Source organism: Chironomus tepperi, unplaced genomic scaffold (assembly GCF_022539635.2).
Source record: "Chironomus tepperi strain 1889 unplaced genomic scaffold, CSIRO-AGI_Ctep_v1 contig_13, whole genome shotgun sequence".
NCBI classification, from domain to species: domain Eukaryota; kingdom Metazoa; phylum Arthropoda; class Insecta; order Diptera; family Chironomidae; genus Chironomus; species Chironomus tepperi.
The window spans coordinates 159020-178939 of record NW_027226135.1 but is presented as its reverse complement, the minus strand read 5'-3'; the positions used below and the strand labels follow the sequence as shown (position 1 = coordinate 178939).

The 19920-nt window shown below is 35.4% G+C and overlaps 2 protein-coding genes across 4 annotated transcripts; both read right to left on the bottom strand.

Annotated features, from left to right (window-relative positions):
• Positions 1-986: 986 nt before the first annotated feature.
• Positions 987-8233, bottom strand: beta-Man (beta-mannosidase). Of its 3 annotated transcripts, none has more exons than XM_070640977.1 (7): positions 8144-8233; positions 5961-6110; positions 5278-5484; positions 4504-4805; positions 4019-4177; positions 2962-3644; positions 987-2514 (listed from the first exon to the last, which is right to left on the bottom strand). In XM_070640977.1, the coding sequence occupies exons 2-7, from the start codon at positions 6070-6072 to the stop codon at positions 1035-1037; spliced, it is 2943 nt and encodes a 980-aa protein (XP_070497078.1). In that variant the 5' UTR covers positions 6073-6110; positions 8144-8233; the 3' UTR covers positions 987-1034. The 3 variants fall into 3 exon arrangements, with proteins under 3 accessions (XP_070497078.1, XP_070497070.1, XP_070497087.1); XM_070640969.1 differs by lacking the exon at positions 8144-8233 and adding an exon at positions 6219-6356; XM_070640986.1 differs by lacking the exon at positions 8144-8233 and adding an exon at positions 6219-6356 and having other exon boundaries at positions 5416-5484.
• Positions 8234-9400: 1167 nt separating this feature from the next.
• Positions 9401-11426, bottom strand: LOC139091169 (probable pseudouridine-5'-phosphatase). Its single transcript, XM_070641116.1, has 4 exons — positions 11254-11426; positions 10921-11151; positions 10633-10865; positions 9401-9636 (listed from the first exon to the last, which is right to left on the bottom strand). The coding sequence occupies exons 1-4, from the start codon at positions 11312-11314 to the stop codon at positions 9454-9456; spliced, it is 708 nt and encodes a 235-aa protein (XP_070497217.1). The 5' UTR covers positions 11315-11426; the 3' UTR covers positions 9401-9453.
• Positions 11427-19920: the final 8494 nt, after the last annotated feature.

The window sequence follows — 19920 nt, the reverse complement described above, 5'->3', positions numbered from 1 at the left end:
GCTGAAGCAAGTTTCCAATACATCAGAAATTGCATATATTACGATCGCATGCTCATGTGCATATATGCGGTTGCAGATGTTACAAAAATGAATTTTATAAATTGATTAATGACTTTTAATACTTACTGACTTACTTGGATCAAGTGTGATCTATTGCCTCTCTCAGTTAGAGCCTGAAGCTGGCTCTGTCGCTAGCAACCGCTTGACTTGACGCTTACTAATTCCAATTGTGATACTATCTCCATTGACAGCTTTTTTGTATGGCGTCTTTCAATAGTCAAAGTCAAATGTTGTGCAAAATTTATGCAGACAGTGCAGTTTGTCGGTCAATATGCTTGTTATGGATGGAAGGTATGCAGGCCTCTCATTGATGAATGTTCGTTTAATTTATGAGTCAGTAAATGGTGATTCCACGGGTACCATGCTCATAGCACTAATATACCACAGCACAAAGGCTGTAAACCTCTATTTTAGGCATTACATGCTGTTGCTGGTTGTACTGCAGAGCACATCACGTCTCTCTGACGTAGTCGGGTCTTCAGTATTGAAACGATGTCATATGAGGTCCATACAATTGCAAACGATCGAAACCGGAGTGCATTCTTGAGATCCCAACCTCTCCACCCTCTCAATCTCCCCTTTTTGGACTAAATCCTTTAATTTATTGGGAATGTACTTGAATTTAACTCCATTTGACATAGAAATTGTCCCTAATCATCTCTGTTTCCTAGATACGCTTCTGTAATAGAGCTTAAAGTTGACTTGGATTTTGTGCCGAAAAATAGGCACAACTCGGCTTAACTCCATATAAAAATTCGAGTCTAATTCAAAGTCAGCTACTTGGATCATTATCTTCTGACTAGTTTATGTTTAATAAGGCCATTAATTGAGTCAGATGGAAGGTTATTTGTAGAAACCTAGGCTTCACATCGGAGCATGGTTCAAGTAAGGAAGTAAGTATGTTTATTTTTGAAATAAGAAGATAAATGACTTTATTTCCACAAATTTATCACAAAAGTCCAACAACAAAAATTTTACATTAAATATTTATTTAAAGTTTTAATCTTAAGGGAATCAGCTTTAACCGATGATGAACATCCAGGATTATTAAATGTCAATTGTACCGTAATAAAAGGCTCAACTTGAATAAATCCATTTTTACTCAACCTATACTGCTTAATGACTGGATGTTCAAGTACAATATACACAAACAAGGCAGGACTGTCAATCTTAATTGTGATTGAAATTCGATGCTGATCATTTTCACATTTATTTGTCGTAAATTCATAACTTAAATTTGGTTCCTTCATTGACTTTAAATATTGATAATTACCAGGAAATACAAAATTAGCCGCAACAGAATTGCTGTTATTTTGAGATCCTTCATACAGATAGAACATCATAAAATATTCATAGACATCATATCCTTTATCATTCATATACTTATACAAGTCAATCGTGTCCACAAGTGTCACATCATTTCCTTTCATCACAAATGTCCATGACATTGTGTCAACAACTTCAGTTCCACTCCATTTATAGACATTCATCTTAATTGACATTTGTTTTGGGCTGACATTAATCTCGTCACTAACAGCATAGATGGTAAGTCTGTTAAGGAGTCGTACTTGAGTGATCAACGTGACTGGTCTGAACACAGACTCGATCCAGTACTGGATAATTTTAAAGTTCCCGTTATACTCAATGGAACTCCAACTTGGTGCCACCCAGACGTCATTAAGCTGCCAATAAAGTGCACCCATTGTGTACATAAATTCACCGCGACCAGCTCGATAAACTTCCGTTTCTGTCTTTAAAGCTATAGCTTGTGACAGTTGACTGAGGTAGACCTGATCCTCCCAGTCGAGGCTTGGAAAGTTGACATTTATGTTGTCCTGTACCAAATATGTGATTAATGTGCTGTTCAATGGATGATGTTGCCTGTAATGGATCAGGTCCATAATTGACTCATCCTCACGTGCCACTTCCTTCCATCCTTGTGGATAACTCTGAAATCCATATTCACTTGCGAATCGTGCTGTATGGAATGTCGTTGGATTCCATGAATTTGTATTTAATGGATAGAAGTGGATATCCCCAAAATGAGCACTTTGTGGATCCATTGATATTCCATATATGTCACGATCCTTATTCCAGTCACCATTTGATGGTGATGAGACCAAAATTTTACGATTCTTATCGTACTTCCGGATCTCATCAACAATTGTACTTACATACAGTGCTATATACTCCTCAGCATATTCCTTATACTCTCCTTTTGTGTCGTACCAATTTTGCCTTAATGCCACCTCATTTTCATTGTTTGTTGCGAATAAGGCAATTGATGGATGATGTTGGATTCGCTTGATTTGATCACGTACTTCATATCGGACTGAGGTTAAGAAGTTTCCAGTTGGATACATAGCACATGCAAACATCATGTCTTGCCAGATTAAAATTCCATATCTGTCGGCTAAGTTGTAGAAGTAGTCAGACTCGTAGACACCGCCGCCCCTGTGAAGATGTGAATTGGATTATAGAATTTGGTTATTAAGTAGACAGTTGGAGCAACAGTCAGAGCGACAGTCAGAGCAACAGTTACAATAGCAGTCACATTTACAGTCACAGTTACAGTCACAGTTACAGTCACAGTTACAGTCACAGTTACAGTCACAGTTACAGTCACAGTTACAGTCACAGTTACAGTCACAGTTACAGTCACAGTTACAGTCACAGTTACAGTCACAGTTACAGTCACAGTTACAGTCACAGTTACAGTCACAGTTACAGTCACAGTTACAGTCACAGTTAACAGTTACAGTTACAGTCACAGTTACAGTCACAGTTACATTCACAGTCACAGTCACAGTTACAGTCGCAGTGACAGTCAGAGCAACAGTCACATCAACAGTCTGATCAACAGTCACAGCAACAGTCACAATGACCGCCATTTTTACTTACCAAACTCTAAGCATATTCATGTGAGCATCTCGTGCTGCCTGCAATAATTCCTTAATTTTATTCTCATTTGCAGACTTTTCAGGTAGAATGTGTGATGGAATCCAATTTGATCCTTTCATAAATATTGGAATTCCGTTAACTTTAAAGTAAAATGACAGTCCATTTTCCATTAAATCCTGAACAAGCTCGACAGTTCTGAATCCAACATTTACTTCCTTTTCAGTAACTAGGAAGATTCTTGAGTAGTAATTGACGCCGTTGACTCTTACATCCTCCCATTTAGCTCTAAATGTATACAGTTGTTGATCACCATAGCCATTTGGCCACCACAAATTGACGGAATTCTTGTTGATCTTCATATTTATTGGAATTTCAGCCTTTCCATACTCATCAGTGTGAATATTAAAGGATAGAGGAAATGGACCATCAACATTAACCAGCTCATAGATCAAAACACCTTGAAACGACATATTTGCCTCTCCTGCCTCAACATGAACCACAAAGTCTATATTCCAAAATTGTTCTGGTTCCTCAACTTGAATCTCTGATGAACCATCAAAGTCTGGCGATGTTGTGATCATCTTTAATTCATAAGTTATGTCTCTGAAGTGAAGTGAATCATACAGTTCCAATTCAACGTCCTTCCAGATTCCCATTGATGGTGCTGCAAGTCCCCAGTCCCACTGTGGACAAAGGATAAGTTATTATTAAGGTTAGAGAGATTGATGGAATTTAGAGGACTAAACAGGGGCGTATTCAGGGGTAGTGGGTGGTTTGAGGGTGTGGCTACATCCCTGGGTCTATGGTTTGATTAATTTCGGATGTATTCTGTTATTTTGGACAATTTATCAAGTCTGTCCAGTGATGGACAACCTATTTGAGCCATTGCACACCTTAGTCCTAGACACCAGTGTATAGCGGCACACAGATTGTCCACCACTGCTTTAACTAGTCAATTACAGATTCATGTCTAATTTATGTCAATTTTATGTCCAATTCATGTCCAAATCTACCGTTTTTCATCCCCAAGACTCAACTCAAGTCCACAATTACTTACAGCAAATGATGCCTGCATTTTCCTCAAGAAGTTAATATGACATTCGCCCTTATAGGTGTCAGGTGGACATTCTGGTTTAATTTTTCTGGTACTTTCATCAAAAAAGCGTTTGGCTGCCTTTATTGGTGACTCAAAGTGGATTGCGAGTTTGTTTTCACCCTGAAATGATTTGATCAATTAATTTGGTTGGATAATTTGCATGACTAGGGTAAGCTGTATGGCACAAGTTGGTTAATTGATCAATAATCTGGTTCCAGGTTGATGAGACTCTAAGTTGGGGTTGGATACGGTTAGAATTCTAGTTGACTCTGGCTTGGAACCGGATTCAACTAGAATTCAAACCGAATCCGACATCAAACCAGAGTCACGTCGACCTGATGTCATCTAATCCTATATTTAGGATCAATTAACCTACTTATGCTATCCAGGTCCCTCCCATGCGTCTCAAATTGACCTTTTTTGGCTCAAATTGACCCTTAACTCACCTCAATCAACAAGCTCTTAACATCAAATTTAAATCTTCTAAACATATTGTCAGTATTTCCCAATTGCTGATCATTTAAGTATATTTTAGTAATTGTGTCAAGTCCATGGAAGGTAAGGATGACAAAATCATGATTTATATCATCGGCTGATATAGAGAAGCTCTTTGAATAAATCCAACTCATATTGGCGTATTCTCGAAGATCTCTGTCGTTGTATGAATACAAAATGCTTTCCGTTATGCCTGCATTCTCAAGATCCGTGTAGATGCCACTTGGGATTGTAATGTTAGTTATTTTGATACCTAAAAAGATTGGGAGATGGGATTAGATTTTGTGGGTTTTTTGGAGTAAATTCTACAGAAATTGAGAGTTTATTGGACAAACAGCACATATGTCGGAATATACAGAAAGCTTGTTGATTGCTTAGATTGGACTCAGAAGTATTCTATGACAGGACGCTTGAGTATGCTTAGAGTAGCTTTGTCCAAACCGTTTTATGCCACTGCACACCTTGATGATGAGAAACCGGACACGGCATGCAACTGATGGCATTTCCAAAAGATTTTGACTGCATACTATTGTGTCGCTGTACTCAGTTTGGACCAGAGTTAGCAGGACTTTGAGAGTCCGAACTTTGTGGAGTCAGACTCCACATTGGAGTCCTCCCAACTCTGATTTGGACAACACTGCCTTATAGACACTACTGACATTTACAGCCTTAATTACCATTAACCAGCACCAAAATCCACCACAACACATTATCAACTTAAATACCTTGAACACTATCTTCAGTAGTGACTTCTTCAGTGGTACCATCAGTAGTAAAATCAAGTGTGGTACCTTCTGTGGTATCTTCTGTATTTATGGGTGTACTATCTTCAACATTATTATCCGTAGCTTGATCTACATTACCTTCAGTTGTCCTTTCTGGATTTCTGTATTTTGGGATACCCAGACCGGAGTAAAAATGAGGAACATGGGCTGAAATGGAAGTTGATTTTTGTATTAAGATGATTGTATTAAGGCTGGATATTTAGAAAATCGATGGTTGATCTGATTTTAGGGTCATATTTGTGATATTTTTGGGAGGTCATGGATCACAACTGATCCATACGACCAGCGAAGTAAGTAAGTACATATTTGTCAGTCAGGTCAGTTGGATCCAAAACACCCTCCAGACGTATTTTCCGGTTTTTCAATGAATCCCTAAAATCCCAAGGTTTTCCCAGGGGTTGACTCCTTCGGTGGAATTATGGTACGACACGATACGGTGCAGAACCTGATATGGCAAAGGGATGCGATGATACAATATCGGGAGCAAGCTTCAGACACCGACTGAGAGAGGCCATGAATCACACATTGATCTATTCGGCCAGCGAATTAAGTAAGGACTTGTTGACCAAACCCCAGCTCCATCCCCCAATCACAACAATATCATCCATACTGCACAATCTTACCCACAATTTCCTGCTCTAAAATCCAATTGTCATTAAGTGAGACAATTTTTGTCGCTTCAGTTCCATGCCTTAAAATTGAGAAGCTTATGAGCAATAATAAAATTACTCTCATTGTGTTGCTCTTTCTCAGCTGCCGTTCGTCAAGTGAACCTGAAATGAATTTTTTTTTTGAGAGTGAGAAGAAAGTTTTGTAGATTATATTAAGGCACAAATCAATCTTTTGTGCTGTCGATTTATTATCAATTAACTGTCAATTACGTTTAATTGAATTAACTTCCATTCTTCTTTATCATTAACTTGGCTTTTATTGCTGCTTATACTGTATTGATATCATCGGAAGTTTTTTTTAATCAAAATTTTTTGGTAGCACTTAAAAATGTACTGCCTCCGATTATTTTAAAGGCTGAAGAGCGACTGAATTGGAGAATAAAAAAAATTTATAATGGAAGTAAAAGTAAAGTTCGCTTTTGTGACGACACGTGAATTGCTGCATATGGTATATTGTTTATGTCTTCAAATGGGTGCAACAATATGTGACAAGTATGGGAGTTATTGAAGATTGGGTGAACTTAAGCGCATTTTTTGTGAATAGAACATGTTTTTTGATCGATCAAAAATCCGGTACCAGATTGATGTGACTCTGGCATAGTGAAAAATAAACAGTTTTCGGAATCAAAACATAGTCACGACCAAAGTTGGTAGGTCTCCATTTTAGAGTCCGACTCGATTGGAGTCCAGTGGAATTTGATTCTTGGAGCCATGCCAATTCAGGCTTTAACGGTCAAAAGCTTTTTACTATTTACTTAATTTAGCGACGGTAAATAGTGAATAAAATCGATCTTTGGCTGCTCATAGCGATAAGTTGAGCAAGTTAAATTGCAAGCTATAATCAATATACCTGAAAGTAAAGCAGGCAAGTCTTATCGAGTCCGGACCTTAAAATACCAAAAAGGCGCCTCTACATTGGTGTCTTCCTAACTCTGCCTGAAAAGCACACGACTTGGAAAAGTAGGAAAATCGTATTCCCAGGCCGACATGACTCATGCTTTTGTAGAGGCTTGGGATGATGCAATTTTGTTCAAATCCTAACTACTAAATACTAAGCAATTAGATACATATCTGTATTAATCCTCAATATTACCAATCCCCCTGCTACAGACAATGACAATTCAAATTATCATCCAATGAGCATTTTACAATGAGTAGTACATCATCAATTGTGATATTGATAATTATTAATTAAAAATGGCGAAATTAGGGAAGATAAATGGGTGACGTCATTTTCAGGAAAAAACCAATGAAATCTAGTAAGAAAGGGGATTTTTTATTTATTTTTAAATTGAAGCATGCAGGAGGTTTAGAAAATTTTGATATTTTTGGCATGAGTAGACTAATATGTTGCAGGTAAAATATTTACAAAGACTCTTTGTTGATCTAGAAAATTGTCAAGTTCTTCATTTTTAATCAAAATTTAATTTAAAATACAAAAAATTAAGTTTCAAAAATTCAGAAACTTTAAAATTGGATACATGTTCATCATGTTTCCACAAATTGAGACATGCTCGAAAAACGCACGATGTAGAAATGACTGAAAATCCAACACCAGGTCAGCTTGACTCTGAATTTAGGTCAGATTCAATGAAATCAAACTTCAGGTAAGAGTTAAGTCGATTTCGAGTCAAATTTTTAGCAATTTTTAAGCCGTAGGCATTCTGGGTTAGGGATAGTATTCAGTGTAATATTTATTCACTTTGATAAAAACAAACCACTGATCACTATATGCAATAATTCACTTTATATATGAAAGGACTAAAAATTCACGAGACCAAGACTTAGACTTCCAAGTTTCGAGATTTTTCTAAACTGAAACTTCAAAGAAAATCTTTGTAGTCTCGGCTTTGGTCTTAGTCTTGAAAATCCATAAGAACCAAAACTTCTGGACACCCAATACATAAATAAGTTCCTCTAGTAATCTTCTGAACTCTAAATTACTCATCAAATTTCATCATAAATCGGATATAATTGTATTCCACAGTTCATAACAATACAATGCTGACTCAATAGTATTTGCATGACAAAGAAGTAACATTTGTAAACATAATCAAAGTTCACTTTGCATTTCATGCTAATAATCCCATTTGGTATGCTCTACTGAATGACACTAATGACTTTATGCTACTCACTTTTTTTTCGTACTTTTTAATGCTTTTTTTATACTTTTTTGAAATTTGATTTTTCAATAATTTTCTTTCGTGATGTTCTGTTTGAACTCCAATATTAGACTGAACAGAAGAGAATTATTGAAGCACTTGATCAAAATATTAATTGATAACTTGAGGGAAGATATGACGTCATAAATACTTGTGGAAAGTTGGCATTAAAATGCTATTTTTGATTTGAAACTTTTTATTTCATCCAAATATCTGTCGTCAATCAATTCGATGAGTCTTTGTCAATGTTTCTCGATTCAAGAAGTACTTGTCCGACATGACTTGACCTAAAGAATCCAACTGGATGTCATTTGATCCAAAAAACTCTTTTAATGTACCAGGAAAACGCACAGAGCAAAATTGGGTTAAAATTTGGCTTGATTTTGGTTCCAAGTAAAATTTGATGAGATTCTGCCTCAAGCTAGAGTCAAGTCGATCTATTGGGCAGTATATCGGGGCAACTAAAAAACTTTTATACAGTCTCATCCCTAAGAATCTTAGAAAATGAGCAAACAGACCCTTAGATAAATTACAAAGTCAATATTTGACACTGTTTGGGTCCATAAAGGCTTTTCTGATGATTTATGTCCAAAAACAAGTTCAACTTGCCTTAATTGACCCAAATAAGATTCAATGGTCATCACTCAATTTTTAGAAGGTTCATTTGACGTCACTAAATCCATTAAACTCTATTTTTGATGCTATTCAACTCTATAAATGCTCATCTTGATCCAAATCAGTCCACACTTCATATTAACTAACCCAAAAAATGACATAACCAACCAGTTGTTTATTTCTCTGAATTCCTCATTCTGTCCGTAAATAAAACAATCATAAATTTTGGTGGCTTAATCAGTCAGGCACTTCAGACGAGAGCATTTTCTCATGCAGAAAAATAAATCATGCATTCACGTTTTTTATTTCACTTCTTTTTTTGTAACTTGTGGCTTGATAATCACTTGATAGCCACCGAATTTACTGCCAAATGTACTTGAGGCTTGATATGATTATAGCTCAATTAAATACTAATTGTAATTCTGTCAATGAAAGTTAATCAACTGATTAGTGCCTGGATTATTGATAAATTTACGGTTGTGCCTTAAAGGTGTTTCCCGGGATTTTTGGGGTCCCAAAAAATTATCCAAAAAATAATTTAAAAACCACAATTTTTCCATAAATTCTTTAATTTTTATTAAAAGTCAATTTATAAAAAAAAAGATTATATCCATCAACAGCACCTCCAATTGCCATCAAGTACATCCTATGCTTAACATCCTCATCTTCTAGCTTTCATTAAATGCAGGCAAATTAAAATCTTCTGGTTTAAAGTCAAGTAAAGTCGTGAGTACTTGTGTGGCAGCTTGACGTTGACTGTCAGGAACATGAACATCTGGCACCATCACAACTTGCATGCCAGCAGCTAGAGCAGCTGTGACACCGTTTGGAGCGTCTTCAAATACTAGACACTGTGGAGAAAAATTGAGGAATTTTTAGTAAAAATTTTGGGGAATTTTGGGGATTTTGGTAGATTTTAGGGTGTAGAATTGCTGAAATGTATCAGAATTGCAAAAAAAGCTTAATCCAGTGATGGACAACCTTTAATTTTTTACGGCACATTTTTTGGTTAGTCTTGACTGAAATCGTACATTTCATACGGCTCAAGGCCTTTTCAGTCATTTTTGACGACACACTTGTGTGTCGCGGCACACAGGTTGCTCACAACTGGGTTAATCAATCAAATATCCAAAATTAGACTGGTGTGACTTTGACTTGTAACCGAATTTGGTTTAAATATGGTACCATCCCATAGTCACGCCAGTCTGTAGCTGGATTTTGGAACGATTTGCCAACTATTGAGATATTCGAGTCAATCATACAATTCCAGAAGGCGCACGACTTAGAAATGACCGAAAATCAAAGTCCAGGCCAACATGGACTCATTCCCATGTCAAATTTGATGAATTACGACCTCAAACCCAGAACAAGTCATCCTGTAACCAAATTTTTGAGCCTTGCCGACCCGGAAATCAGACTCAATGTCAATCCAACATCAGCCTAGAGTCAAGTCATCCAAGAGACCAGATTTTGACCCATTTCTACTTCATGTGCTTTCCGGGAACTATTTACTATAGTTTAAATCACATTCAGACACTCTAATCAAGTCACAATTATCACCAAGCATTTTTCTCATATTACACAAAAAACTGCCATGTCATTTAGCACATCAGAACCTAATCTCATATATCATCAAGTCAAACACAACGATAAGCTTCAATAAAAAAAATAAAAATAAGGCAAAACCCGGACAGCACATGAGTTCATTAGTTTAGGGCAGGGATAAGCAACCTGTGTGCTGCGGCATGCCAGTGGTGGGCAACCTTTGTGCCGCGGCACGTCTATGATGGGCAACCTGTATGTCACGCCACGGTAGTGTGGTGCCAAAAAAACCAACTTAAACTTACATTCTCAGGCTTTGGCTTATCAGGAAATCGACTAGCTGCAACCAAAAATATATCAGGTGCTGGCTTTCCATGTGCGACCTCTGGATCACTTGATCCCATTGTTATATGCTGAAACATTTTAAACAGTTCCTTATGATGAATTGTTTTAACATCAAATGACTCCTTTGAGCTGCTTGTTGCTAAGCATATAGGCACATTATTATCATATAAATGCTTGACTAGACGTTCAGCACCTGGAATATGGACATGATTAGTAATCAAGGACATTGGATATGCCGACGGACTTACCAGCACATTTCTCACAATTCTTCATAAGTAATTCAATTTGTTCACGTGCCAGTGCTGCATATTCCTCCCATGTAATTGGTATATCATAAATGTCAACAATCTTCCTTGACACTTGTTCCGTCTGCAGTCCCATAAGTCCAATTTTAACATCCCATGTATAAATTTTACGTGGATTTTGGAAGTACATGTCAAGTATATTTTGTGTTGCGACTGTATACAGCACTTCTGTGTCTATTGGATATAAAAATTAAGGTTTAGAGTTCAAATTACATGACCTTATGCATGCATATCAATTTTTATGTAAACAATATGCAGCTATTGTCAATATCATACTTAATAGTAATCCATCCATGTCAAAGATGACGTGTGTTACTTCCTTAAACTTTGATGGCATCGCTGGATATTGATTTTTGATGAGTCACTAAGCTGAACACAATTTTAAATGTTTAAAAATTTCTGACAAATTTTTTGAGTTTTGAAAAAGACAAGTTTACAGTTTTGTGAGTTTGTATTCAGCACAGTGAGTTTTTTGGAATTTCTGGCGTATAGTGCGCATGTATGAAGATTTGAATTTGTACATAAATGTTCGTTATTTTATGGATGTTTGTGGTTTTGGTAATTTTTAATGTTGTACGCATGTTAAGCATAGAAAGGCATGGAAAGTTCAAGAACTAAGTCCGAGAGAAGCTGTTGGTAGAAATAGTATTGCTTTTGGTATCAGTAACTGACAGACTGAAACCAGCGATAGAGCCAGCCTTGGGTTAAATAACCTGCACATGGAGTTCGTCCTAAAATTGCAGACATGTAACCTTAAACAAACAATAAGGTACAGTCGAGGACTGCAAGCATGCCCATCTAGAATGCAGGAAATGCAGACAAGAACGTTCAGAATTTTAACAACTTCATATTTTCATCTCAAAATCCAATAACAAATTTAACATTTATTACTAATGCATTTATTAATTTAAATAAAATATGAAATACACACGTACTAAACTGGTTCCTGAAACAGAAATGCATTGAACTTGCACGATGCATTGAAATCGTTAATAACTGTCAAAAAGCATAATTGACCGTAAAAGAAATAAAAATTAAAGAAGGAAGAAATGAAAAAAAATTATTTAAAAATTCTTGAATTACAAGTGAAAAAATGTCAGTAATTATGAGGATTTAAAGCGCAATTTGTGATGTAAATTTGAGGTGTTTATCTTGATGTAAAGCAAAAGAAGGGGTGTAGTCAGTCACGTTCTGCACTTAGTCTAACTGCAGAAAGTACCAACTTCACATTCTCGCGGTGGAGACCGTCAGCCCAAACTCTATAGTCTGGTAAAAATCAATAACGACGACCAAAACTAAACGGAAAAGGACGAACGATTTGAAGCTAAGCAGTTAGAATGTACGGACGATGTCAGGTCCGGGAGCATTATTACCTTTGGTGCTTGAGCTTCGACACTCCAAGTTCAATATCACAGCCAGGAGACAAAGTGGATGAGCCAGCAGGTCGAAAAGTTGACTCAAGTTGATTCAACTCCATACCAAACTCGAGTCGACTCCCAGCTCTGGTAAACACAGAGTCACTTCAACTCGAACTTGCATTTGACTTAGTTGGATATGATCAATATTTTATATAAGTTTAACTACCTCAAAGAATTCAAATTCTGTTCTCATTTAAAGATCCACGCTTACTTAATATCTGTCAATCATAAATTATGACAGTTGTGTCTGATGTTATTGTTTTTGATCTGCCGTTTTGCAACAAACTAATGAAACAGTTTCAATGAATATCAGCATCACTGCAACAACAACTCCTTATGTAAAGGATTGTTTATTTGTTACTATTCAAATCTTAGGGGTCGTTCACTTATCTGATCGTCATTTCACAAGGAGAAAGTTTTGGGAGGACAAGGTTGAGAAGGCTTTAAAGAGTATTTGATAGGATTCATCCATAACTGCAGATTGGCGGTATTAAATACAATGCTTGACGCGCCGAGCCTAATGAACTCATGTTATTACGTCTTACCAATTTAATTCTACGATTTTTAATCTGTTGTATCACATCATACTGTTTTGGCTGAACGGTCAGTGTAAACTAGGCCTCGACAGATTAGATATGACCTAGAATTGAACCCAGGATCTTTGGCATGTGAGGCCAACAATCTACCATTTTGGCCACTGATGCCATATGACCATTCTGTAGTATTAGATGAACTATATTGTCCAATCGGCAAGAATGCTTCTATTTTAGTTGATTCAAAATTTGATCTACGTGACTTAGCAAGTGAATTCGTTCCTTCTGCTCTGACAATTCAGGCATTAGACTCATTAATTCGTGGATTTAATTTGAATAAATTTGACAATTTTCAAAAAATCATTTTTTCCCATTTTTATTGACTTTATCTGATATTAAGGCACACAATTTTTATGGTTGAAGTAAGTTAATCAGCGTATTCAATGAATTTCCAATATCCTGCATTTTAGTAGTCAGTGCCTGAACTTTAAGATCCTCAGCAACCATTTGATTGTTTATTGCCGTCAACAAGTTCTTCATTGCATCCATTTTAAGGTTAAGATCAGCAAGTGATCCTGGCGCAACAGTTGTAATGACAGGTGGAACTGTGGATGTCCGACGATTTGCAAAAAAACCAGTAAGTGGTCCACGTCGTGGCTGTGCCTCATCATACAAGTAGTCATCTTGGTCGTAGACTGACAGTTTGACCATATTTATGGCTTAATTTTGGATATAAAAAAATTAATTAAAAAATTTAACGGAAAAAATTTGAATTTTTTTTACGTTTTTTATCATAAATGTCATTTCCAGTTGGAATTCCTTCAATTATTGCAACACTTATGTATGTTAAAATCACAAATTTCCAATATTTCATTTTTTTCGGTCCTTTCCGTTCGACTCACAAAACTAAAATGAATCTTCAAATGTTGCTCAAGATTTTCGTACGTGAATTTTTATATTTTTTAAGAATTTGCAGCATAAAGAATAAGAACTGAATGTTTTGCATGTTGTTTTGTATTGATATTAATCAAATGCTGCATTATTGGAGGGAGGTTTGGTTTGTTAATGACGTCGGTAATGTTGATCAGGACTGAGACTGCCCGAAACTAGCCGAGACTATCCGAGACTATCCGAGACTATCCGAGACTACCCGAAACTAGCCGAAACTACCCGATACTACCCGAAACTACCCGAAACTAGCCGAGACTATCCGAAACTACCCGAAATTACCCAAAACTACTCGAAATTAGCCGAGACTGCTCGAAGCTAACCGAGAATACCCGAAACTAGCCGAAAATATCCGAAAATAGCCAAGACATCGAACCATGGTTCCAATAAGTGTTAACAGAATTTCGGACGTCAATTTAGCCCAGTGAAGTCATATTCCTTAAGTCCTGTCCAACTCCAGTTCCAGTAAATAAATAAGTATATCAAAGCCACTCTAAAGCTACTTGAGGAGGGAGGAGACGAGGTGTGTTTGATGTATGTCCCATGGTCATCAGCACCCCTTCATCCAAGTGGAGATTCCTGACCACAATTCCAATCACATAATCCACTTCCATCATTGATTGCCTTTAAAAACTCAAGTTACATCATAATTAAATGAATCCACAATCCCAAATACCTGTTTGAATATGAACTAATAAATTATTAAAAAAAGGTCATCGTTCATGTTCATTGCATTCCATCCATTATGTGCATTTTTTTTCGGGTACATAATCCAGAATGCTTGCTTGCATTTCTTCTTATTTATGTAAATAAATTTAAGAACACTTGTTATCGTCGAGAATCATTTGGTATGTATTGATACAGACAGGGATGTAATTAGGGGGGTTGATTTTTTTGGGTACTGGGATGGTATGGAAGGGTATGATAGTGTATAGGAACGGTATAATCCAATGGTGGCGGATAGAAAAGTCAACGTTACAAAAAAATAATTTTTTGAAAAGAAACTTGTTACAAATTTACATCAAAAAATTTTGATTTTAAAATATTTTTGACCGTTATTTTGATGATAAATAAATTCAGTTGTTTTGTGACGCAAATTCATTCCTTTTATGAATTTGACGATAGTGACGACTAAATAAACAGTGTCCATTTCGATTGCAACTATTACAATTGGAAAAACAGCATTAATTTAATATTTTCATTTCATTAAAAAACGATTTTTAAAAATTCAAATATTTTGTACTATAAATTTAGTACTTGAGTTCTACGTTTGTTCTAAGTATAAGGCCCTTAGTTCTAAGTATAAGGCCCTAAAATTTTCTCTCCGCCACCATTGGGGTATAATAGGACAACTGGTATGACAAAGACCGTAAGTGATATGACAACTGTGAGTGACACGTCAACCGTGCATGTCACAAAAATAGTGAGAAAAACGACAACTGTGAGCGATACAACATCCACTAGACACAACAAATGGCATTGACTGTACCAATGGTACGACAGTGACACGTCAATGACACGGCAATGACACGACAATGACACGACATCACCAAATAAGAATACAAATCAATACATCTTTTTACCATTTTATTATAGCTATTAAAGGCATGAATACACATGATTAATGTCCAAAAAAATTATAAAAAATCTTAAATTTTATTGACAATTAATTCAAAAATCAAGCAACATCTTCAATTACGACGACGTCTACATCCACCACGTTTACAATAATTAATAAGTCTACCAATCTCATCATTAGTCTGCTGCGCAGCATCAATCAGTATGGTAATAGTGACAAACATTCGAATACGACGTGCAGTCATGTCATCAATTGATCCATAAAATTGATTAATGATTTTGTATATCAAGTCTTGAATAATTGCATCTTCAGTAGAATTACCAGATGTTGGTGGTGTTATGGGTGATGTGGATGGAGTCACAGCAGTTGTTGTTGTTGGTGGAGTGAACAGTGATATTGTGACGAATGGGGTTGATGGGGTTGTTGATATTGCTGTTGTGTAGCTCATAGTTGTTGTGTCGCTGACTGTTGTTGTGTCACTCACCGTAGTTGTGTCGCTCATCGTTGTTGTGTCGCTGACAGTTGTTGTGTCGCTAACTGTAGATGTGTCAGCAACTGTTGTAGATGTGGCAGCAACTGTTGTAGAGTAGTCAGTCGACGTCTTTGTTGTAAAATCTCCATCAAAGCATCTCAACACCTCATATCCATCTTCTGCAATAATTGATTCAACATGAACCGACAAGAATCCATATTTTGGATATACATATCCAACATAAGTATTTCCATCCCTCAGTACTCTTGCTATAGCTCCTGCTTTTCCCGTCATTTTAACATCATTGTCCATAGCTTCACCTTTTGATGATTCCATCCATTTATACACAAGATCGACAGATTTACGAAGATATTTAAATGTTTTCAGGCAGTTGCCATTTTCAGCTATGACACAATATCCACCATTTGGATCGGCTTGAATGTTGACTGGATTTAATCCAGCACGACTGTCGTTGTATACTTGACCAATATAGAATGGAGTTGAGTCATGAAGTCCTGCATAAAATCCATCATATGTGATGTTTTCAGTTCCTGTGTAGTCTATCCATGTTTCAGCTGTGGGATATGAATTTTATGGTTATTTTGTTGGAAGTAAGGATTTATGGGTAATTTTGGGTATTTTAGGGTATGGATGGAAATTTGGGGTTTTGGGTTATTTAGAGTTCTGAGACTCAAGGGTTCAGAGCTGCCAGAGCTCAAGGACTGCACATTGGGCAAAAAAGTGAAAAGTATGGCAATAATTGTTTTGATATAACTATATTATAGACACTAGTTATTAGTATACTGGAAAAATATTTTTTCCCGCCATAAGTCCAAAGTCCACCAGATATGACTTAAAACATTTTTTGTGTTTTCGACATATTCAGGATGTTATAACTCTTTACTAGCTCATCCAAAATTTTTCAAACTTTTTTTATTTGATAAATATAAGTAAGTGCTTTTAATTAATAATACACATGATATACTTTTGACCCACTGTGGGATCAAAAAATTGAAAAAAGTACGAAAAAATGTGATTTTTTGCACTTTTTCTCTTACTGTGACCGCATGGTGTAATAATAATTTTTTTAAGTTATACTATATTATAGATCTTATCTATATCTATAATAATTGCCTGCATTGTGTACCAAAATATTGACGTCTATATGGTCAAAATCGACTTATAAGTGAAAAACTCATAGGTACGAACCCTTTAGAACCATATATATCCCACGGTGTAACCCAGCTGTTCTATTTTATTTTTGATAATGTTAGAACTCTGTATGGGCTACTAGATAAAAAAATAAAATCAAAAAAATACCACCAACAAAATTGTCAAAATTCGACCTCAAGGGGGTCTAGGGGGGTATCTGAAATTCAAACTTTTATAACTTTTGCCACTATTAATGAAATTTGATGAAATTTTCGTATGATATTTATACATCCATTATCTTATTACTCATAATCGAAAAAATTGTTACACAGTGGAATTTTGTTGAATTTCGACAATTTTTGTTTTTTCATGTTTTTCAATCTTTTTCATGAGGATTAAGTGGACTGATACTAAATTTTATAAAAAATTTGTTTGTTTATGCATAGCAGATTTAATTACCTTTCCAACGATACCAAATATGTAGCATTAAAGTAAAATCTCTTTTAAATATAGTGAGAAGTTTGAAAAAATAGCAAAAATTTGAGGGTTTTGAAAATCTACACTTGACATATTTACTCATAACTTTTGTAAATTTGAATTTTATGATATAAATTTGGTATTTTTAGAAAGGATAAAATATTTTAAGACGATAAAAAAATATTTTGGGATCAAGAGTTACTCAGTGCGCAGATTGGCTAAGTCCAAAATGTCAAAGTTTGACTACCTTTACCAGGAGCAATGTGCATCCGATTTTTATTTTTTCGTATAATTTCCATGTTTCTTTAATGGAACTAACACTTAAAAGCCATATAAATGTTTTTTCATTCTTAAAAGTTCAAATCAAGAAATAGGAAAATCTCAAAAATGTGAGTCTTTTTGTAAAATGTGGTTTTTTATTTGCACCTTTAAACGAAGAACAAAGTACTTTTACGGTTAAATACTTTGAGTTCCAGTATAGAAACATGGAAATTATACGAAAAAATAAAAATCGGATGCACATTGCTCCTGGTAAAGGTAGTCAAACTTTGACATTTTGGACTTAGCCAATCTGCGCACTGAGTAACTCTTGATCCCAAAATATTTTTTTATCGTCTTAAAAATATTTTATCCTTTCTAAAAATACCAAATTTATATCATAAAATTCAAATTTACAAAAGTTATGAGCAAATATGTCAAGTGTAGATTTTTGAAACCTTCAAATTTTTGCTATTTTTTCAAACTTTTCACTATATTTACAAGAGATTTTACTTTAATGCTACATATTTGGTATCGTTGGAAAGGTAATTTGATCTGCTATGCATAAATAAACAATTCTTTTTATAAAATTTAGTATCAGTCCACCTAACCCTCATGAAATAGATTGAAAAACATGAAAAAACAAAAATTGTCAAAATTCAACAAAATTCCACTGTGTAACAATTTTTTCGATTATGAGTAATAAGATAATGGATGTATAAATATCATACGAAAATTTCATCAAATTTCATTAATAGTGGCAAAAGTTATAAAAGTTTGAATTTCAGATACCCCCCTAGACCCCCTTGAGGTCGAATTTTGACAATTTTGTTGGTGGTATTTTTTTGATTTTATTTTTTTATCTAGTAGCCCATACAGAGTTCTAACATTATCAAAAATAAAATAGAACAGCTGGGTTACACCGTGGGATATATATGGTTCTAAAGGGTTCGTACCTATGAGTTTTTCACTTATAAGTCGATTTTGACCATATAGACGTCAATATTTTGGTACACAATGCAGGCAATTATTATAGATATAGATAAGATCTATAATATAGTATAACTTAAAAAAATTATTATTACACCATGCGGTCACAGTAAGAGAAAAAGTGCAAAAAATCACATTTTTTCGTACTTTTTTCAATTTTTTGATCCCACAGTGGGTCAAAAGTATATCATGTGTATTATTAATTAAAAGCACTTACTTATATTTATCAAATAAAAAAAGTTTGAAAAATTTTGGATGAGCTAGTAAAGAGTTATAACATCCTGAATATGTCGAAAACACAAAAAATGTTTTAAGTCATATCTGGTGGACTTTGGACTTATGGCGGGAAAAAATATTTTTCCAGTATACTACTAACTAGTGTCTATAATATAGCCATATCAAAACAATTATTGCCATACTTTTCACTTTTTTGCCCAATGTGGACTGTGGATCCATACCTGCCACGGACCTACTCACCACAATAGCTATCCCTTCTACCCGTTGTTGTCTCTAAAATTGTTGTGCTTTCAACATCCTCAGTTGTTGTATCAACTGTCGTTGTGTCATCAATATCTGTCGTTGTCGTTTCCATCATTTGTGTTGTTGTTGTCTCAATGACACCCGAACATGTCAGCACATGATATCCAGCCTTAACAACATTGTACCTAGATTCATTTAAAAATACTAATCCAGTTCCAGGCACAACTAAACCAACAAAAATTTCATCATTTTTTGAATATTTTCCAATGTCCAATAGATGTGAGAATATTGGGGACTGTACAGCATGTTGGACATATTGACCGTTGTTGGACTCAACCCATGTGTAGTCATTGTCATTAGAATTGGACAGGAACTCAAAATTTTCCGAGCACTGCTTGTTATTGACATTAATGCAGTAGCCTAGAGATCGTGAATGGACAATACTTGGTAATTTGTTGTTGGACATGGCAAGTCGACCTAAGTAGACAGGCTTAAAGTCAGATATACCAACAACAACACCATCTGTTGCTAAATCATTAAGTTCTGTGTATTTTGTCCATGAATTTGCTATAAGAAGCATAAAAGTTGGTCATATTGAGGATCTTGTGGATATACAGCACTAAATTCACTTACCAC